At 62.6% G+C, this 20626-nt stretch overlaps 1 protein-coding gene across 1 annotated transcript in view; it reads left to right on the forward strand.

The window, feature by feature from the left end:
• Positions 1–5411: 5411 nt before the first annotated feature.
• Positions 5412–20626, forward strand: part of LOC132321081 (tenascin-X-like) — a 55952-nt gene continuing 40737 nt past the window's right edge. The window contains 10 exon segments of the mRNA XM_059834675.1: positions 5412–5493; positions 5496–5609; positions 6380–6509; positions 11937–12069; positions 12866–13019; positions 14392–15261; positions 15340–15429; positions 17658–17951; positions 18848–19141; positions 19791–20078. Coding sequence (XP_059690658.1) covers positions 5412–5493; positions 5496–5609; positions 6380–6509; positions 11937–12069; positions 12866–13019; positions 14392–15261; positions 15340–15429; positions 17658–17951; positions 18848–19141; positions 19791–20078 — 2449 coding nt within the window.

The following is a 20626-nucleotide window of genomic DNA, read 5'->3' on the forward strand; positions in this document are numbered from 1 at the left end:
TGAGCTTGGGGGGGGGGTGTGGGGTGGGGACCTGGGGGGGCCGTGGGGTGGGATGGGTGGGGGGCCGTGACCCCCCCCCCCCGTGTCTCCGGTATCTGACCCCTCCCCCACCCCGGACGCCTGGGTCCCCCCCCTCCCCCCACCCCGTTACCTCATGCTGTTGATGGAGACCGAGAAAATTCCTTGGCAGGAGCAGCCGTGGGGCTGGGCCAGGGCGGGCTCCCCCCCGCAGCCTGCGCCCCACACATCTCCCCAGCCCCACATCTTTCTCAGCCCCATGTGGCCCCATATATGCCCCACGGCAACTCCCAGCCCCACATCTGCCCCATCTTTTCTCCCAGCCCCACATGTGTTGCATGGACCTCCCAGCCCCACATATGCCTCATGGACCCCCCCCAGCCCCACACATGCCCCATGGACTCCCCAGCCCCACATGTGTTGCATGGACCCTCCCAGCCCCACATATGCCTCATGGACCCCCCCCAGCCCCACACATGCCTCATGGACCTTCCAGCCCCACATGTGTTGCATGCACCCTCCCAGCCCCACATATGCCTCATGGACCCCCCCCAGCCCCACACATGCCCCATGGACCTTCCCAGCCCCACATGTGTTGCATGGACCCTCCAGCCCCACATATGCCTCATGGACCCCCTCCAGCCCCACACATGCCCTATGGACCTTCCCAGCCCCACATACACCTCATGGACCCGCCCCAGCCCCACACATGCCCCATGGACTCCCCAGCCCCACATGTTGCATGGACCTTCCCAGCCCCACACATGCCCCATGGACTCCCCAGCCCCACATATGCCCATGGCACCCCCCAACCTCCCTCACATCCCCCAGTCCCACACGTGCCCCATGGCGCCTCCCAGCCTCCCCTGTTCCCCCAGCCCCACACATCCTCAATGCCCCCCCCCAGCTCCACATGTACCCCCCACCCTCCCCAGACCCACACATGCCCCCCAGCCTCTCCAGCCCCACACATCCCCTCCAGCCCCACACATCCCCTCCAGCCCCACACGTCCCCTCCAGCCCCACACGTATCGGGCCCGCCCAACCCGGGGGCGATGAGCAAAACATCAACCCTGGCCAAGGGACCCAGCCGGCCGGGCCCCCCCAGCTCTGCCCCACACCCCCAGCCCCATGGGACCCACGCATCCGGGCCCCCACCCCCGCCTGACCCTGCCAGGCCTCGTGGCGAACCCACGTGCCCCCTCCCCCCCCACACACTCCGCTGTCTCTTGGGGGACCCCGGCGCCCCCCAAGTCATCCCTCCTGCACCCCACTGTCCACAGGGGACCCAGGCGTCGGGGCCTCCCTGCCCCATATGCCCCCCCCACCCCGCCCCACGGCCTTTTGGGGGACCCAGGCGTCCGAGTGACCCCTGACCCCCCCCCCACAGTGGACCCAGGGGTGCAGCCAAGTCCCCCCTCCCCCCCCAGTCCTGCAGCAACAACAACAGCAGTGGGGGGGGGATGGGGGGGGATGGGGGGGGCCAGGCTGAGTCACAGCCCCACCCGGCCCCACCCGTGACTTGGCCCCACGGCTGAGCCCTGCAGCCCCACGGCGTGGCCCCACGGCACAGCCCTGCTGACCCATGGCACCACTGAGCCACCGCTCGGCCTTGCTCCAGCCCCACGGCGTGGCCCCACGGCGCAGCCCCGCTGACCCACGGCTCTACTGAGGCACAGCTCGGTCCTGCAGCCCCACAGTATGGCCCCACAGCGCAGCCCCACTGACCCACGCCTCCACTGACCCATGGCACAGCCTCACAGCTCGGCCCCATGGCACAGCACCATGGCTTGGCCCTGTGGTGCAAACCCACGGCCGACCCCACATCTCGGCCCCATGGCCCCATAGCATGGTCCCACAGCCCCACAGTGAGGCCCCACAGCCCCACAGTGCAGCCCCACTGACCCACAGCACCACTGACCCATGGCACAGCCCCACAGCTTAGCCCCACAGGCAGCCCCATGGCTCAGACCCACTGACCCATGGCACAGCCCCATGGCCTGGCCCCCCAGCACAGCTGGGGGCAGGTGGCACTGTGGATACTGGAGCACTGGGAGCCGTGGGGCAGGTGGCACCGTGATTACTGGGAGTGCTGGAGCTGTGGGGCAGGTGGCATCGTGGATACTGGGAGCACTGGGAGCCGTGGGGCAGGTGGCACCGTGGATACTGGGAGCACGGTGTGGGGCAGGTGGCACTGCGGGTACTGGGAGCACTGGACTCATGGGGCAGGTGGCACCGTGGATACTGGGAGCACTGGAACTCATGGGGCAGGTGGCATCGTGGTTACTGTGAGCACAGGGAGCTGTGGGGCAGGTGGCATCGTGGGTACTGGGAGCACTGGGAGCTGTGGGGCAGATGGCACCATGGATACTGGGAGCACTGGGAGCTGTGGGGCAGGTGGCACCGTGGATACTGGGAGCACTGGAACTCATGGGGCAGGTGGCACCGTGGATACTGGAGCACTGGAACTCATGGGGCAGGTGGCATCGTGGATACTGGGAGCACTGGGAGCCGTGGGGCAAGTGGCACCGTGGATACTGGGAGCACTGGGAGCCGTGGGGCAGGTGGCACCGTGGTTACTGGGAGCACTGGGAGCCGTGGGGCAGGCTGTGCTGCATTACTGGTGTTACTGGTGTTACTGGGAGCGGCCCTCCGTCCCCCCCCTGCTCTGGCAGCCGGACCCCACATCTGGCGGCTCCCGCCCAGATGTTTGGTTACCGCGGCGACCGCCACCCCATAAACACATGGGGGGGGACACGACACCGCCCGGATGCCTGCGTCCCCGCCCGACCGCCTGGGTCCTCTGTGACCCACGGGTTCTGCGTGGGCAGTGTGGGGCCTGGACCCCTGGTCCCCTGGGGGGGAGGGCTGTGGGGCAGGACTTGGGGGGCCTGGACCCCTGGGTGGGGGGCCTGTGGGGCAGGACTTGGGGTGTCTGGACCCCTGGGTGGGTGGGGGGGTCTGTGGGTCAGGACTTGGGGGGCCTGGACCCCTCGGTCCCCCTGGGTGGGTGGGGGGGCTGTGGGGCAGGACTTGGGGGGCCCAGACCCCTGGGACCCCTATGGGGCGGGGAAGCTGTGGGTCAAGGTGTGGGGCCCGGCCGTCTGGGTCCCCTGAAGCTTGTGGGGTGGGAGATGTGGGGCAGGTGGGTGGGATGTGGCTCCGCCCCGGCCACGCCCCCGGCCACGCCCACCCCGACCCGACCCCACCCCACCCTACAGCGGAGCCACAGGGACGGATCGGGGACGGGAGGTATTGGGCTTACTGGGGTTACTGTGTCACTGGTGTCGCGTATGCTGGAAGTGACTGGAATTGCTGGAATCACTGGGGTTACTGGGCTTACTGGAGCTGCTGGAGTCACTGGTGTTACCGGTGCTGCTGGAGGTGACTGGAGTTACTGGTGTTACTGGAGTGAGTGGGTGGTGTTGCTGGGGTTACTGGAGCTGCTGCGTGTACTGGAAGTGACTGGAGCTGCTGGGATCGCTGGTGTTGCTGGACTTACTGGTGTTACTGGGCTTACTGGGGCTGCTGGAGCTGCTGGTATCACTGGGCTTACTGGGGCTGCTGGAGCTGCTGGTGTCACTGGTGTTACTGGTGTTGCTGGAAGTGACTGAAGTGCTGGAGTTGCTGAAGTTCATGGTGTTACTGGGCTTACTGGGGTTACTGGGCTTCCTGGAGCTGCTGGTGTTGCTGGTGTTACTGGTGCTGCTGGAGGTGACTGGAATTCCTGATGTTACTGGTGGTGTTGCTGTTGCTGGTGTTACTGGGGTTACTGGAGTTGCTGCTAGTGCTGGAAGTGACTGGAATTGCTGGAGTCACTGGTGTTACTGGACTTACTGCGCTTACTGGAGGTGACTGAGTTGCTGGTGGTGGTGTTGGAGTTACTGGGGTTACTGGAGTTGCTGCTGGTGCTGGGAGTGACTGGAGTTGCTGGACTTACTGGTGTTACTGGAGATGACTAGAATTGCGTTGCTCTCGCTGGAGTTACTGGGGTTACTGGAGTTGCTGCATATGCTGGGCTGGGGTGACTGGACTTACTGTGTTGCTGGTGGTGACTGGTTGCTACTGGAGCTATGGGAGACTGGGGGGTGACTGGAGTTACTGGGGTTGCTGGTGCTATTGGAGTTACTGGTGTTACTGGAGATGGGGTGACTGGAGTTACTGGTGCTACTGGAGTTGTTGCTGGGGTTGCTGGTGTGAGTTGCTGGAGGTGCTGGTGTTGCTGGAGTTGCTGGGGAGTGGGGTTACTGGAGGGTTACTGGGGGTTACTGGGGGGCTACTGGTGTTACTGGGGACTGGGGGAGATGAAGCTACTGCAGTTAGTGATAACTGGGGGGTTACTGGGGAGGTTACTGGTGTTACTGGGCACACTGGTGCGAGGGCCACACGAGGGTTGTGGTGGGTGCTGTGGGTTGTGGGTGCCATGGGTCACGCTGTCCGTGTGTCCCCTGTAGGTGTCCCCGTGTCCCCATGGGTGTCCCCTGTGGGTGTCCCCGTGTCCCCCACAAGTGTCCCTGTGGGTCTCTGTGTGTCCCCTGTGTGTCCCCCACGGGTGTCCGTGTGTCCCCTGTGTGTCCCCTGGGTGTCTGTGTGTCCCCCACGATGTCCGTGTGTCCCCTGTGTCCCCCACACGTGTCTGTGTGTCCCCCACGATGTCCGTGTGTCCCCTGTGTGTCCCCCACGATGTCCGTGTGTCCCCTGTGTCACCCCACGTGCATCCGGGTGTCCCCACGATGTCCGTGTGTCCCCTGTGTGTCCCCCACGATGTCTGTGTGTCCCCTGTGTCCCCCACGCATGTCTGTGTGTCCCCCATGATGTCCATGTGTCCCTTGTGTCCCCCCACGTGCATCTGGGTGTCCCCCACGATGTCCGTGTGTCCCCTGTGTCCCCCACACGTGTCCGTGTGTCCCCCAAGATGTCCGTGTGTCTCCTGTGTCCCCCCACGTGCATCTGGGTGTCCTCCACGATGTCCGTGTGTCCCCTGTGTGTCCCCCACGATGTCCGTGTGTCCCCTGTGGCCCCCAAGTGCATCTGGGTGTCCCCCACGATGTCCGTGTGTCCCTGTGTGTCCCCATGATGTCTGTGTGTCCCCTGTGTCCCCCACGCGTGTCTGTGTGTCCCCCACGATGTCTGTGTGTCTCCTGTGTCCCCCACGGGCATCCGGGTGTCCCCCATGATGTCCGTGTGTCCCCACGCGTGTCTGTGTGTCCCCCACGATGTCCGTGTGTCCTCTGTGTGTCCCCCTGGGTGTCTGTGTGTCCCCCACGATGTCCCCTGTGTCCTCCACGTGTGTCTGTGTGTCCCCTGGGTGTCCATGTGTCCCCGCTGGGTGTCCCCTGGGTGTCCCCCCCAGGTGTCCCCACGGGTGTCATCCGTCCCCTCCCTGCAGGACCATGACCCCGGGGCTGCCCCTGCTGCTACTGGCACTGGCGCTGCGGGGGGGGACGGGGACCCCCCCGGGTCCCCCCCGGGTCCCCCCTGTGGGGCGGCGGCGCTGGTGGCCATCCTGGGGCGCCTGCGGGAGCTGGAGGGACAAGTGCGGGCGCTGCAGGGACAGTGTGGGGACAGCCAGGGACCCCAGGCTGGCACCGGTACGAGGGGGACATGTGGGGGGGACATGGGGGGGGGGCATGAGGGGGCGTTGGGGCATGTGGAGACATGGGGGAGATGTGGGGGGACATGGGGACATGGGGCGGACGGGACATGAGGGACGTTGGGGCATGTGGGGACATGGGGGAGATGTGGGGGGACATGGGGGAGATGTGGGGGGACATGGGTGCGGACGGGACATGAGGGACGTTGGGGCATGTGGGGACATGGGGGAGATGTGGGGGGACATGGGGACATGGGGCGGACGGGACATGAGGGGACATTGGGGCATGTGGGGACATGGGGGAGATGTGGGGGGACATGGGGCATGTGGGGACATGGTGGGGGACATGAGGGGACATGGGGACATGGGGCATGTGGGGGGACCGTGGGGACATGTGTGGGACATGTGATATATGGGGAGACATGGGGGGGGGGTACATGGAGAGACATGGGGTGACATTGGGCCATGGGGAGACTTGGGGGGGGGGGTATGGGGCATATGGGGGGAGTGGGGGGACATGGAGGGTCATGGGGGGACATGGGGCATGTGGGGGGACATTGGGGGGGACACGGGGGGACATTGGGACATGGGGGTGGCACGCAGGGGCCACGGGGCTTTGTCACCCGCCCCCCCGTGTCCCTCCCCGTCCCTGCAGGACGCACGCTGGCTCGGGAGCTCTGTGCCCCCCCCACCGGGGACGGCTGCGGTTGCCCCTCCCCCCCCCGCCCCTCCCCCCACCCCCCTCTGTCCCCCCCACCACCCCCTGTCCCCTCGGCTGCAGTGACCAAGGACGATGTCGGGGGGGACGCTGCCACTGCTTCCCCGGCTTCACCGGCCCCTACTGTGCCACCCCCGCCTGTCCCCCCGGCCGCGGTGGGCCCCACTGCACCCTCGGTATGTCCCCGAGTGTCCCCGAGTGTCCCCAAGGGTCCCCAAAGGTCCCCAAGGGTCCCCAGTGCTCCCCCAGTGTCCTCCATCCCAGTGCCCACCCCCCTCTTTCCTCGGCCATAGTGGGCCTTGATGCCACCTTGGTATGTCCCCAAATGTCCTCAAGTGTCCCCAGTGCTCCCCCTGAAATGTCCCCAGGGGTCCCCAGTGCTCCCCGCAGTGTCCCCATCCCAGTCCTTCCAGTGTCCCACCACCACCCCCCCCAACCTGTAGTGGGCCCTCATGTCACCTCAGTATATCCCCAAATGTCCCCAGTGTCCCCAGGCATTCCTGAGTGTCCCCAAGGGTCCCCAAGGGTCCCCAGTGCTCCCCCAGTGTCCCCATCCCAGTGCTCCCAGTGCCCCCCCCACCTCCCTCCCTGGGCATAGTGGGCTCTGACGCCACCCCAGTATGTCCTGAGTGTCCCCAAAGGTCCCCATGGGTCCCCAGTGCTCCCCCAGTGTCCCCAACCCAGTCCTCCCAGTGCCCCCCCACCTCCCTCCCCAGCCGCCGTGGGTCCTGATGCCACCTCATTATGTCCCCACCTGTCCCCAAACATCCCCAAGTGTCCCCAGTGCTTCCCTGGTGCTCCCCACTGCTCCCAGCGTCCCCAGCGTCCCCATCCCAGTGCTCCCAGTGCCCCCCGCCTGCCCTCCCCAGCCATGGTGGACACTGATGCCACCTTGGGATTTCCCCCAGTGTCCCCTGGTGTCCTCCAGTGCTCTCCCAGTCCTCCCAGTGCCCTGGCCCTGTGTGTCCCCGTGGTGTCCCTCTCCTGTGGGTGCCCCATACCCTGGTGTCCCCAATGGCTTGGGTGGCCTTGTTCCTCGGGTGTCCGCTCCACGTCCCCGTGGTGTCCCCATCCAGTTGGTGCCCTGTCCCGTGGTGTCCCCATCCTGGGGTGTTCCCATGGTGCCTCAAGGGTGTCCTGTCCTGTGATGTCCCCAGGGTGTCCCCATGGGTGCCCTGTCCTGTGGCATCTCCAGTGTGGCCCCATCCCATGGGTGCCCCATCCTGTGGTGTCCCCAGGGTGTCCCCATCCCATGGGTGCCCTGTCCTCATGGTGTCCCCATGGTGTCTTGAGGGTGTCCCTGTCCTGTGGTGTCCCCAGGCTGTCCCCATCCCATCGGGCCCATCTGGAGGTGTTCCCAGGGTGTCCCCAGGTGGTGCTGTCCTATGGTGTCCCCATCCCCTGGGTGCCACATCCTGCGGTGTCTCCAGGGTGTCCCTGTCCTGGGGTGTCCCCGGGGTGTCCCTGTCCCATGGGTTCCCTGTCCTGTGGTGTCCCCAGGGTGTCCCCCATCCCATAGATGCCCCATGCCATGGTGTCCCCAGGGTGTCCCTGTCCCGTGATGTCCGTAGAGTGTCCCCATTCCCTGGGTGCCCTGTCCCCAGGGTGTCCCCAGGGTGTCCCCATCCCCGGGTGTCCCCAGCGTGTTCCCATCCATGGGTGCCCCATCCCTTGGTGTCCCCATGGTGTCTTGAGGGTGCCCCTGTCCTGTGGTGTCCTCAGGGTGTCCCCATTTCATAGATGCTCCATCCCATGGTGTTCCTGTGGTGTCTCAAGGGTGTCCCCATCCCTGGTGTCCCCATCCCCTGGGTGTCCCCATGGTGTCTCAAGGGTGTCGTGTGCCATGATGTCCCAGGCTGTCCCCATCCCATCGGGCCCATCTGGAGGTGTTCCCAGGGTGTCCCCAGGGTGGTGCTGTCCTATGGTGTCCCATCCCCTGGGTGCCACATCCTGCGGTGTCTCCAGGGTGTCCCTGTCCTGGGGTGTCCCCGGGGTGTCCCTGTCCCATGGGTTCCCTGTCCTGTGGTGTCCCCAGGGTGTCCCCATCCCATAGATGCCCCATGCCATGGTGTCCCCAGGGTGTCCCTGTCCTGTGATGTCCGTAGAGTGTCCCCATTCCCTGGGTGCCCTGTCCCCAGGGTGTCCCCAGGGTGTCCCCATCCCCTGGTGTCCCCAGCGTGTTCCCATCCCATGGGTGCCCCATCCCTTGGTGTCCCCATGGTGTCTTGAGGGTGCCCCTGTCCTGTGGTGTCCCCAGGGTGTCCCCATTTCATAGATGCTCCATCCCATGGTGTTCCTGTGGTGTCTCAGGGTGTCCCCATCCCCTGGTGTCCCATCCCCTGGGTGTCCCCATGGTGTCTCAAGGGTGTCGTGTGCCATGATGTCCCCAGGGTGTGCCCATCCCATGGGTGCCTCATCCTGTGGTGTCCCCAGGGTGTCCCTGTCCTGTGGTGTCCCCAGGGTGTCCCCATCCCATGGGTGCCCCATCCCGTGATGTCCCCATTGATGTTTTGAGAGTGTCCCTGTCCTGTGATGTCCATAGAGTGTCCCCATTCCATGGGTGCTCTGTCCCCAGGGTGTCCCATCCCCTGGTGTCCCAGGGTGTCCCCATCCCATGGGTGGCCCATCCCCTGGTGTCTCCAGGGTGTTCCCATCCCATGGGTGCCCTATCCTGTGGTGTCCTTGTGGTGTCCCCAGGGTGTCCCCATCCCATGGGTACCCCATCCATGGTGTTTCCATGGTGTCTTGAGAGTGTCCCTGTCCTGTGGTGTCCCCAGGGTGTCCCCATCCCCTGGTGTCCCCAGGGTGTCCCCATCCCATGGGTGGCCCATCCCCTGGTGTCCCCAGGGTGTTCCCATCCCATGGGTGCCCTATCCTGTGGTGTCCTTGTGGTGTCCCCAGGGTGTCCCCATCCATGGGTACCCATCCCATGGTGTCTCCATGGTGTCTTGAGAGTGTCCCTGTCCTGTGGTGTCCCAGGGTGTCCCCATCCCCTGGTGTCCCCAGGGTGTCCCATCCCATGGGTGGCCCATCCCCTTGTGTCCCCAGGGTGTTCCCATCCCATGGGTGCCCCATCCTGTGGTGTCCCCAGGGTGTCCCCAGGGTGTCCCCATCCCATGGGTGCCCTGTCCTCATGGTGTCCCCATGGTGTCTTGAGGGTTGTCCCTGTCCTGTGGTGTCCCCAGGGTGTCCCATCCCATCGGGCCATCTGGAGGTGTTCCCAGGGTGTCCCAGGGTGGTGCTGTCCTGTGGTGTCCCCATCCCCTGGGTGTCGCATCCTGTGGTGTCTCCAGGGTGTCCCTGTCCTGGGGTGTCCCCAGAGTGTCCCTGTCCAATGGGTTCCCTGTCCTGTGTGTCCCCAGGGTGTCCCCATCCCATAGATGCCCCATCCCATGGTGTCCCCAGGGTGTCCCTGTCTCGTGATGTCCGTTAGAGTGTCCCTATTCCCTGGGTGCCCTGTCCCCAGGGTGTCCCCAGGGTGTCCCCATCCATGGGTGCCCCATCCCTTGGTGTCCCCATGGTGTCTTGAGGGTGCCCCTGTCCTGTGGTGTCCCCAGGGTGTCCCCATTTCATAGATGCTCCATCCCATGGTGTTCCTGTGGTGTCTCAAGGCTGTCCCCATCCCCTGGGTGTCCCCATCCCCTGGGTGTCCCCATGGTGTTTCAAGGGTGTCGTGTGCCATGATGTCCCCAGGGTGTGCCCATCCCATGGGTGCCTCATCCTGTGGTGTCCCAGGGTGTCCCTGTGCTGTGGTATCCCCAGGGTGTCCCCATCCCATGGGTGCCCCATCCCGTGATGTCCCCATTGATGTTTTGAGAGTGTCCCTGTCCTGTGATGTCCATAGAGTGTCCCCATTCCATGGGTGCCCTGTTCCCAGGGTGTCCCCATCCCCTGGTGTCCCCAGGGTGTCCCATCCCATGGTGGCCCATCCCCTGGTGTCCCCAGGGTGTCCCCATCCATGGGTATCCCATCCCATGGTGTCTCCATGGTGTCCTGAGAGTGTCCCTGTCCTGTGGTGTCCCCAGGGTGTCCCATCCCTGGTGTCCCCACGGTGTCCCCATCCCATGGGTGGCCCATCCCCTGGTGTCCCAGGGTGTTCCCATCCCATGGGTGCCCTATCCTGTGGTGTCCTTGTGGTGTCCCCAGGGTGTCCCCATCCCATGGGTACCCCATCCCATGGTGTTTCCATGGTGTCTTGAGAGTGTCCCTGTCCTGTGGTGTCCCCAGGGTGTCCCCATCCCCTGGTGTCCCCAGGGTGTCCCCATCCCATAGATGCCCATGCCATGGTGTCCCCAGGGTGTCCCTGTCCCGTGATGTCCGTAGAGTGTCCCCATTCCCTGGGTGCCCTGTCCCCAGGGTGTCCCCAGGGTGTCCCCATCCCCGGGTGTCCCCAGCGTGTTCCCATCCCATGGGTGGCCCATCCCTTGGTGTCCCCATGGTGTCTTGAGGGTGCCCCTGTCCTGTGGTGTCCCCAGGGTGTCCCCATTTCATAGATGCTCCATCCATGGTGTTCCTGTGGTGTCTCAAGGCTGTCCCATCCCCTGGGTGTCCCCATGGTGTCTCAAGGGTGTCGTGTGCCATGATGTCCCCAGGGTGTGCCCATCCCATGGGTGCCTCATCCTGTGGTGTCCCCAGGGTGTCCCTGTCCTGTGGTGTCCCCAGGGTGTCCCCATCCCATGGGTGCCCCATCCCGTGATGTCCCCATTGATGTTTGAGAGTGTCCCTGTCCTGTGATGTCCATAGAGTGTCCCCATTCCATGGGTGCCCTGTCCCCAGGGTGTCCCCATCCCCTGGTGTCCCCAGGGTGTCCCCATCCCATGGGTGGCCCATCCCCCTGGTGTCTCCAGGGTGTTCCCATCCATGGGTGCCCTATCCTGTGGTGTCCTTGTGGTGTCCCCAGGGTGTCCCCATCCCATGGGTACCCATCCCATGGTGTTTCCATGGTGTCTTGAGAGTGTCCCTGTCTGTGGTGTCCCCAGGGTGTCCCCATCCCATGGGTGGCCCATCCCCTGGTGTCCCCAGGGTGTTCCCATCCCATGGGTGCCCTATCCTGTGGTGTCCTTGTGGTGTCCCCAGGGTGTCCCATCCCATGGGTACCCCATCCCATGGTGTCTCCATGGTGTCTTGAGAGTGTCCCTGTCCTGTGGTGTCCCCAGGGTGTCCCATCCCCTGGTGTCCCCAGGGTGTCCCCATCCCATGGGTGGCCCATCCCCTTGTGTCCCCAGGGTGTTCCCATCCCATGGGTGCCCCATCCTGTGGTGTCCCCAGGGTGTCCCCAGGGTGTCCCCATCCCATGGGTGCCCTGTCCTCATGGTGTCCCCATGGTGTCTTGAGGGTGTCCCTGTCCTGTGGTGTCCCCAGGGTGTCCCCATCCCATGGGTGGCCCATCCCCTGGTGTCCCCAGGGTGTCTCCATCCCATGGGCCCTGCCCCATTGTGTCCCCATCCCATGGGTGCTCCATCCCCTGGTGTCCCTAGGGTGTCCCAATCCCATGGGTGCCCCATCCCCTGGTGTCCCTAGGGTGTCCCAATCCCATGGGTGCCCCATCCTGTGGTGCCTCGGAGTTTCCCTGCGGTGGCACCCGCTGATGGGACTGTGTCCCCGCAGAGATCCCTCGGTGACACCGCGCTTGGCCACCCGCAACCAGACGTCCTTCCGTGTGACCTGGCCTCGCCCCTCCATGCCAGTGGATGGCTACCAGGTGGCCCTCATCCCCTGTAAGCTGGGGACGGGGACAGGGGTGGGGACAGGTCCCCAGCACCGCGGTGGCTCTAATGTGGTGGCCCCAACGTGACCTTCAGCCCCAGGATGAGGTGGCATCCGTGGCCACCCGCTGCTGCCCCACTGAGGGGTGTCCCTACGGTGCTCCCAACATGTCCCCTGTTGTCCCCAGAGCAAGCCAGTGGTCAGGCCACCCACTGCTGCTTAACTTGGGGATGGGGACATCTCCCCAGTGTGTCCCTTGTCCCCAGGATGAGCCGTGGTGGTATCACCCATCTGCTGCTTGACTTAGGGATGAGTCCCCACATGGTGTCCCCCCGTGGTGTCCCCAATGTGTCCCCAGTGCGTCGCTTGACCCCAGGATGAGCCACCAGCTGTAGCAACCCTCCTTCTACCTGGCTTGGGCACAGGGATGTGTCCCCAGCATGGTGTCCCCAATGTCCCCAACATGTCCCCTGTCCCCAGGATGAGCCACCTGCCTGCAGTCCTGCTTAGGGACCAGGACATGTCCCCACCGTGATGTCCCTAGTATGTCCCCAGTGTGTCCCCAACATGTCCCCCAGCCCCAGGACAAGCCATTGGCTGCAGCCACCTGCAGCCTCCTGCCTGGCTCAGGGATGAGGAGGTGTCCTCACCCCACTGTCCCCAGTGTGTCTCTCCTTAGCTGTCCCCCAGCATGTCCCCTGTGTGTCCCCAACATGTCCCTCAGCCCTGGGAGAAGCTCTTGGCTGTGGCCACCTGCCTGCTGCTTGACTCAGGGCCAGGTCCCACCGTGGTGTCCCCAGTGTGTCCTTGGCCATGTCCCTTGTCCCCAGGACGAGCCAGCGGCGATGACCACCCATGAGCTGCCCGGCTCTGCTGTCACCTTCGAGGTGACAGGGCTGGCACCTGGACACACCTTCGAGCTCTTCATCCAGGCCCAGCGGGAGCAGCACCTCGGGGCGCCTGGAACCCTGCGCATCCGCACCCGTACGTGCCACCCGCTCAGCATGGGGACCGCAAGGGGGATGGGCACGGCGATGGGGACAACAGGGGGGTGGCAACGGGCATGGGGACACGGATGGCATGGGCATGTGGATGGGGACAGTGATGGCATGGTGCCATGGGCAAGGGGACAGGGGTGGCATGGGCACAGGGATGGGGACAGCATAGGCATGTGAACGGGGATGGCACGGGGATGGGGATGGCATGGTCATGGGTGTGGGGACAGCGATGGGGATGGCATGGGGACAGGGATGGCACAGGCGTGTGGACAGGGGTGACATGGTGTCATGGGCAAGGGGACAGGGGTGGCATGGGCACAGGGATGGGGATGCCAGTCATGTGGATGGGGATGACCCAGGGACGGTGATGGCATGGTCATGGGTGTGGGGACAGCGACGGCGATGGCATGAGCATGGGGACAGCATGAACAGTGTGGGGACAGGGGTGGGGACAGAGGTGTCATGGGTATGGGGACAGGGACAGCATGGGCATGGGGATGGAGATGACACAGGGGTGGGGATAGACAGTGACAGCATGGGCATGGGGACAGCCGTGGAGGTGGTATGGGCATGGGGACAGGGATGGCATGGGCACAAGGCTGGGGACAGCATGGGCACAGGCATGGTGACAGGGACAACATGGGGATGGTGACTGGGACAGCACAGGGATGGGGACAGCATAGGGATGAGCACGGCATGGGAACATGGACAGCGTGGGGACAGGCATGGGGACAGGTGTGATGCAAGCATGGGGATGAGGACAGCATGGACATGGGGACAGGGGCGGGATGGGGACAAGCATGGGGATGGGACAGGCATGGGGACAGGGACGGGGATGTCAGGGCCACAGGGACGGGGTTAGGGACTGGCATGGGGACAGAGACTGGGATGGGCATGGGGATGGGGATGGTGCCTGCAGCCTCTGTCCGTCCCCACGTGTTCGTGTGTCCCCATGGCTCTGCGGGTCCACGTGCATCTGTCTGTCCTGGTGGGTCTGTGTGTCACCAGTGTGTCCCCATGGGCTGGTCTGTCCCCATGGGTCTGTGTGTCCCCATGGACTCGTCTGTCCCATGGCTCCCCGTGTCCCCACGGCTCCACGTGTCCCCACATCTCCTGGTGCTTCCCCGTGCATCCGTCTGTTGCCTGGGTCCGGATGTCCCCAGTCTGTCCCTGTCAGTCCATCTGTCCCAGTCTGTCCCCATGAGTCTGGGTGTCCCCAGTCTGTCCCTATGCATCCGTCTGTCCCCGACCCTTCCCGTATCCCTCCATCCCTGTGTCCCCCATGTGAGTCCCCAGATTCTGGCAGATGGGGACTTCTGGGGACGGTTTGATGACCCTGGTCCCCTTTGCTCTCGCAGTGCTTGCCCAGACTCTGCCCACCCACGGGGGGTCCCCAGGGTCCCCTCAGGGTTCCCTGGGGTCCCCGGCATCGCCAGCGTCACCATCAGCCCGAGGGTCTCCAGCATCCCCAAGGTCCCCAGTGTTACCAGCATCCCCGGGGTCCCTGGGATCACCAGCATCACCAGTGTCACCGGATGCATCCTTGGGGTCACCAGGGTCTTTGGGGTCACCAGCTTCCCCAGCATCTCCAAGGTTTCCAGCATCCCCAGTATCTCGAGGGTCCCCAGCATCCTCGAGGTCCCCAGTGTCACCAGAGTCCCCGGGGTCACCAGTATCTCCAAGGTCACCTGCCTCTCCACGGTCCCCAGCATCCCCACAGTCCCCGGTGTCCCCAGCATCCCCACTGTCCCCAGTGCTCCCGGGTGGCCCATCCCTGCATGACCTGGGGGCCAAGCTCTCCTCCTACAATGGCTCCTTGCTGCAGCGCCTGGAGAGCCACCTCCGGGCTACGAACTTCCCCCTCCGGGGCAACCAAACGGTGCCAGCAGTGGCCCGCGCCATCCTCTCTTACCTTCTGCGCCGCAGCCCGGCCCCGTTGCGTCACCAGCTCCTCCGTCAGATCCCCCATCCCAAGCCCCAGCTGATGCCAGGGGCCGCTGGTGAGGCTCTGGTGGACCTGGATGGGCTGCGGGGCCACGCAGAGACTGTGGTGATCCGCTACCGGCTCCTGGAAGAGCCGGAGGGGGCCGAGGGGGAGCTACAGGTGCCGGGGGACACGGCGGTGGCCCGGGTGCCAGGGCTGGTGCCGGGGGCCATGTACCGGGTGGAGGTGCACGGCGTGGTGCGGGGGCACGTCTCCAAGTCCTACACATTCCTGGTGACGGCAGGTGGGTGACGGGGATGGAGACGGGGACAACATTGCAAGGGGGACATCCTATAACCACCCGCTCCTCTTTTGGGTGCAGGGGTTGGTGGCACCAATGAGCCCCCGCTGGATTGGGAGAACATGTATGAGGTGGAGTTGACTGAGCCCCAAGGTGCCGTAGCCAAAGCAGGTACCATTGGGTGGTCCATGGCAGCAATGGGGGGGACCCAGGTGTTCAGGCTCAACTGGTCTTGGTGGACAAGTTGGGGACGGATGGATGGATGGTGGTTGGATGGTTGGCGTGGAAGGGTGGGTGGGTGGCTAGATGGGTGGAAGGATGGATGGGTGGGTGGATGGGTGGCTGCTGGATGGGTGGTTGGATGGGTTGTTGATGGAAGGATGGATGAATCATGGTTGGATGGATGGAAGGTTGGATGGGTGGTTGATGGAAGGATGGATGAATCATGGTTGGATGGATGGGTGGTTGGATGGGTGGTTGATGGAAGGATGGATGAATCATGGTTGGATGGATGGAAGGTTGGATGGATGGTGATGGAAGGATGGATGAATCATGGTTGGATGGATGGAAGGTTGGATGGATGGTTGATGGAAGAATGGATGAATCATGGTTGGATGGATGGAAGGTTGGATGGATGGTTGATGGAAGGATGGATGAATCATGGTTGGATGGATGGAAGGTTGGAGAGATCGAAGGGTGGAAGGATGGATGGGTGGAAGGGTGGATGGATGGATGGGTGGGTGGATGGAAGGATGGGTAGATGGTTGGATGGGTGGATGGGTGGAAGGATGGATGGGTGGATAGAAGGATGGGTGGATGGTTGGATGGTGGTTTGCATAAATGGGTGGATGGAAGGGTGGATGGGTGGTTGATGGAAGGATGGATGAATCATGGTTGGCTGGATGGAAGGTTGGATAGATCAAAGGGTGGAAGGACGGATGGGTGGAAGGGTGGATGGATGGATGGGTGAGTGGATGGAAGGATGGGTGGATGGTTGGATGGTTGGATGGATGGAAGGTTGGATAGATCAAAGGGTGGAAGGACGGATGGGTGGATGGGTGGGTGGATGGATGAGGGAGTGGATGGAAGGATGGGTGGATGGGTGGATGGGTGGAAGGATGGATGGGTGGATGGAAGGATGGAAGGATGGTTGGATGGTGGTTTGCATAAATGGGTGGATGGAAGGTTGGATGGATGGTTGATGGAAGGATGGATGAATCATGGTTGGATGGATGGAAGGTTGGAGAGATCGAAGGGTGGAAGGATGGATGGGTGGATGGAAGGATGGAAGGATGGTTGGATGGTGGTTTGCATAAATGGGTGGATGGAAGGTTGGATGGATGGTTGATGGAAGGATGGATGAATCATGGTTGGCTGGATGGAAGGTTGGATAGATCAAAGGGTGGAAGGACGGATGGGTGGAAGGGTGGATGGATGGATGGGTGAGTGGATGGAAGGATGGGTGGATGGTTGGATGGTTGGATGGATGGAAGGGCGGATAGATCAAAGGGTGGAAGGATGGATGGGTGGATGGGTGGGTGGATGGATGGGTGGGTGGATGGAAGGATGGGTGGATGGGTGGAAGGATGGATGGGTGGATGGAAGGATGGAAGGATGGTTGGATGGTGGTTTGCATAAATGGGTGGATGGAAGGTTGGATGGATGGTTGATGGAAGGATGGATGAATCATGGTTGGATGGATGGAAGGTTGGAGAGATCGAAGGGTGGAAGGATGGATGGGTGGATGGAAGGATGGAAGGATGGTTGGATGGTGGTTTGCATAAATGGGTGGATGGAAGGTTGGATGGATGGTTGATGGAAGGATGGATGAATCATGGTTGGATGGATGGAAGGTTGGATAGATCGATGGGTAGATGGTGGTTGGATGGGTGGAAGGATGGATGGATGGAAAGATGGATGGACGAGTGGGTGGAGGATGGATTGTCGGAAGGATGGATGGTCGGGTGGGTGGTGGATGGATGGATGGATGGAAGGATGGATGGATGGTTGCATAGGTGGGTGGGTGGGTGGATGGAAGGTTGGATGGATAGGTGGGTGGATGGATGGGCGGGTGGGTGAATTAAAAAGGTTGATGGAAGGAAAAACAAATGGAAAACCAGTCAGTGAATGGATGGAAGTCTGGATGCTTGAATGGACAAATGAGTGGACAGACAGATGAACGGATTGATGGCTGCAAGAACGGACAAATAACAGAATGAATGAACGATTGGGTGGATGGATGGACGCCCAGTTGGATCAACGGGAGGATGGGTGGATGGTTGGGTGCGTGGACTGAAGGGTGCATGATTAGACAGGAAGGTGGATGGACAGATGGTTCAGCAGAAGGATGCATGGATGGGTGGATCTTGATGTTCTGCTTTGTGCCATCTCCATTGCAGTACCGGCCCCGCCGTCGGAGGAACCACCAACCCGGCCCCGTCTGGGCGGGCTTACAGTCTCCCACGTCACACCGGGCTCTGTCCAGCTGGAGTGGAGTGTCCTGGAAGGCACCTTTGATTCCTTCACAGTGCAGTACAGGGATGCCCAAGGGCAACCTCAGGCACTTGCTGTCGATGGCGGGTCCCGCATGGTGACGGTGCCTGGGCTGTCCCCGTCCCGCCGGTACAAGTTCAACCTGTACGGGGTGTGGGGTCGGAAAAGGATCGGTCTTATCTCCACCGACGCCGTCACAGGTGAGGGCGCCTGTGGGCTCCATCCATGTTCCCTTTGGGTGCTGGGTTTGGAGCAAGTCAGGAACCTTGGCAGGTCCTTTGGCCTTGCGGGATATGGGTAGAGGCCCTGGCCCCTGATTTGGTGGTGGGTGTGGGTGCGTGCAGGGTCATAGGGATGGAGGGAGGTTTGAATGGAAGGGTGGCTGATTGGATGAGTGTGTGGGTGGTTGATTGGATGGTGGGTAGGTGGATGGCTGGTCGAGATTGGACGGGTGGGTGGGTGGATGTATGAGGGGTGGTTGGGATTGGATGGGTGAATGGATGGATGGATGGATGGATGGATGAACGGATTTCTGGATGGGTTGCTGGAGAAATGGTTGAGTGGTCTGATTGATGGCTGCTTGGATGAACGGCTGGAAGCACGGGTGTCTGGAAACACAGGTGTCTGGAAGCACGGGTGGGTGGAAGCACGGGTGGGTGGAAGCACGGGTGTTCAGGTGAATAATGAGACTACTGAAGGAATGCACGGGTGGATGGTTGCATGGATCGTTGGGTTCCTGGATGCATGGACTGATGGGAGGGAGAAGGGTCTTGGAGAGATGATGGGTGAGTGGGTGGAAGGAAGCATGGGTGGGTGGGAAGAGATGTGGATGGCTCGATGGATGGAAGGGGGGATGTCTGGCAGCTGGCTGCCGGGATTTCCTGCCAAAGGGCCGAGTGGAGGGATGATGGGCTGGGTGGACAACCATGTGGAGGGATGGGGAATGGATGGAAGGGTGGATGGTGGGGTGAGTGGAGTGATGGGTGGGTGATTGGATGGAGGGACAGGCAGATAGCTTGATGGGTGGATGGTTGGGTGGCCGTATGGAGGGATGTCTGTCCCCAGTGTGACTTGCATTGTGCTGTCCCTGTTGCAGCCCCAGCCCCACCAAAGGAGGAAGCGCCATCGCAGCCGATGCTGGGCGAGCTCACGGCCCCTCATGTCACCCCCGAGTCCGTGGAGCTGGAGTGGAGCGTCCCCGAGGGCACCTTTGACTCCTTCACGGTGCAGTACAAGGATGCCCAAGGGCAGCCCCAGGTGCTGCCCGTGGAGGGTGGTTCCCGCAGGGTGACGGTGCCTGGGCTGTCCCCGTCCCGCCGGTACAAGTTCAACCTGTACGGGGTGTGGGGTCGGAAACGTGTGGGCCCCGTCTCCACTGACGCCATCACAGGTGAGGGCGCCTGTGGGCTCCTTCCATGTTCCCTATAAACCCAGGTTGTGCAGTAGGACCTGGCTTTGGGGCAGGGCCCTTGGGTATTGTGAGAAATGAGAACCTCTCTTGGGGGATGGAATGAGGAGGAAGAAGAGATGGGAGCATGGATGTTTAGGAAGACGGAGGGTTGCAGGATAGATGAATGGATGTGTGGGTTGGAGGATGGCTGGTTGGAATAAGGAATGGATGGTGGATGGATGCCTTGATGGAGCAGTAGGTGGAATAATGCCATGAGGATCAGGTGAGAATAGTTGGGTGATCGGATAGTGGCGAATAAAATGGGTTATTGTGAGAACGTACAGTTGGGGCAAGTTTTTAGGTGGGTGGGTGATCAGGTGGATGGATCGATGTCGAGATGGGTGAGAAGAAGGACATGGATGTCTGGATAGTTGGAAGGATGATGGGTTGAAGAGCGTTAAGGCTGGATGGAAGGACGGGTGGGAGTGTGCTTGAGCGAGATGTTAAATGGAGTGACGGTGAGTTGAATGTATGGATGGATGAGAGTATGGATGGATAGAGAAAAGGATGGACAGATGGAAGGATGAACAGATGGATAGACACTTTGATGTTTATGCCCTGCATTGTGCTGTCCCTGTTGCAGCCCCAGCCCCACCAAAGGAGGAACCGCCATCGCAGCCGATGCTGGGCGAGCTCACGGCCCCTCACGTCACCCCCGAGTCCGTGGAGCTGGAGTGGAGCGTCCCCGAGGGCACCTTTGACTCCTTCACGGTGCAGTACAAGGATGCCCAAGGGCAGCCCCAGGTGCTGCCCGTGGAGGGTGGTTCCCGCAGGGTGACGGTGCCTGGGCTGTCCCCGTCCCGCCGGTACAAGTTCAACCTGTACGGGGTGTGGGGTCGGAAACGTGTGGGCCCCATCTCCACCGATGCCGTCACAGGTGAGGGCGCCTGTGGGTTCCATCTATGTTCCCTCTGGGTGCAGGGTTTGGAGCAAGTCAGGAGCCTTGGCAGGTCCTTTGGCCTTGCGGGATATGGGTAGAGGCCCTGGCCCCTGATTTGGTGGTGGGTGTGGGTGCGTGCAGGGTCATAGGGATGGAGGGAGGTTTGAATGGAAGGGTGGCTGATTGGATGAGTGTGTGGGTGGTTGGTTGTATGGTGGGTAGGTGGATGGCTGGTCGAGATTGGATGGGTGGATGTATGGGGGGTGGTTGGGATTGGATGGGTGAATGGATGGATGGATGGGTGGTTGGATGGATGGATGGATTTCTGGATGGGTTGCTGGAGAAATGGTTGAGTGGTCTGATTGATGGATGCTTGGATGAACGGCTGGAAGCACGGGTGGGTGGAAGCACGGGTGGGTGGAAGCACGGGTGTTCAGGTGAATAATGAGACTACTGAAGGAATGCACGGGTGGATGGTTGCATGGATCGTTGGGTTCCTGGATGCATGGACTGATGGGAGGGAGAAGGGTCTTGGAGAGATGATG

This window comes from Gavia stellata, unplaced genomic scaffold (assembly GCF_030936135.1).
Source record: "Gavia stellata isolate bGavSte3 unplaced genomic scaffold, bGavSte3.hap2 HAP2_SCAFFOLD_398, whole genome shotgun sequence".
NCBI lineage: Eukaryota > Metazoa > Chordata > Aves > Gaviiformes > Gaviidae > Gavia > Gavia stellata.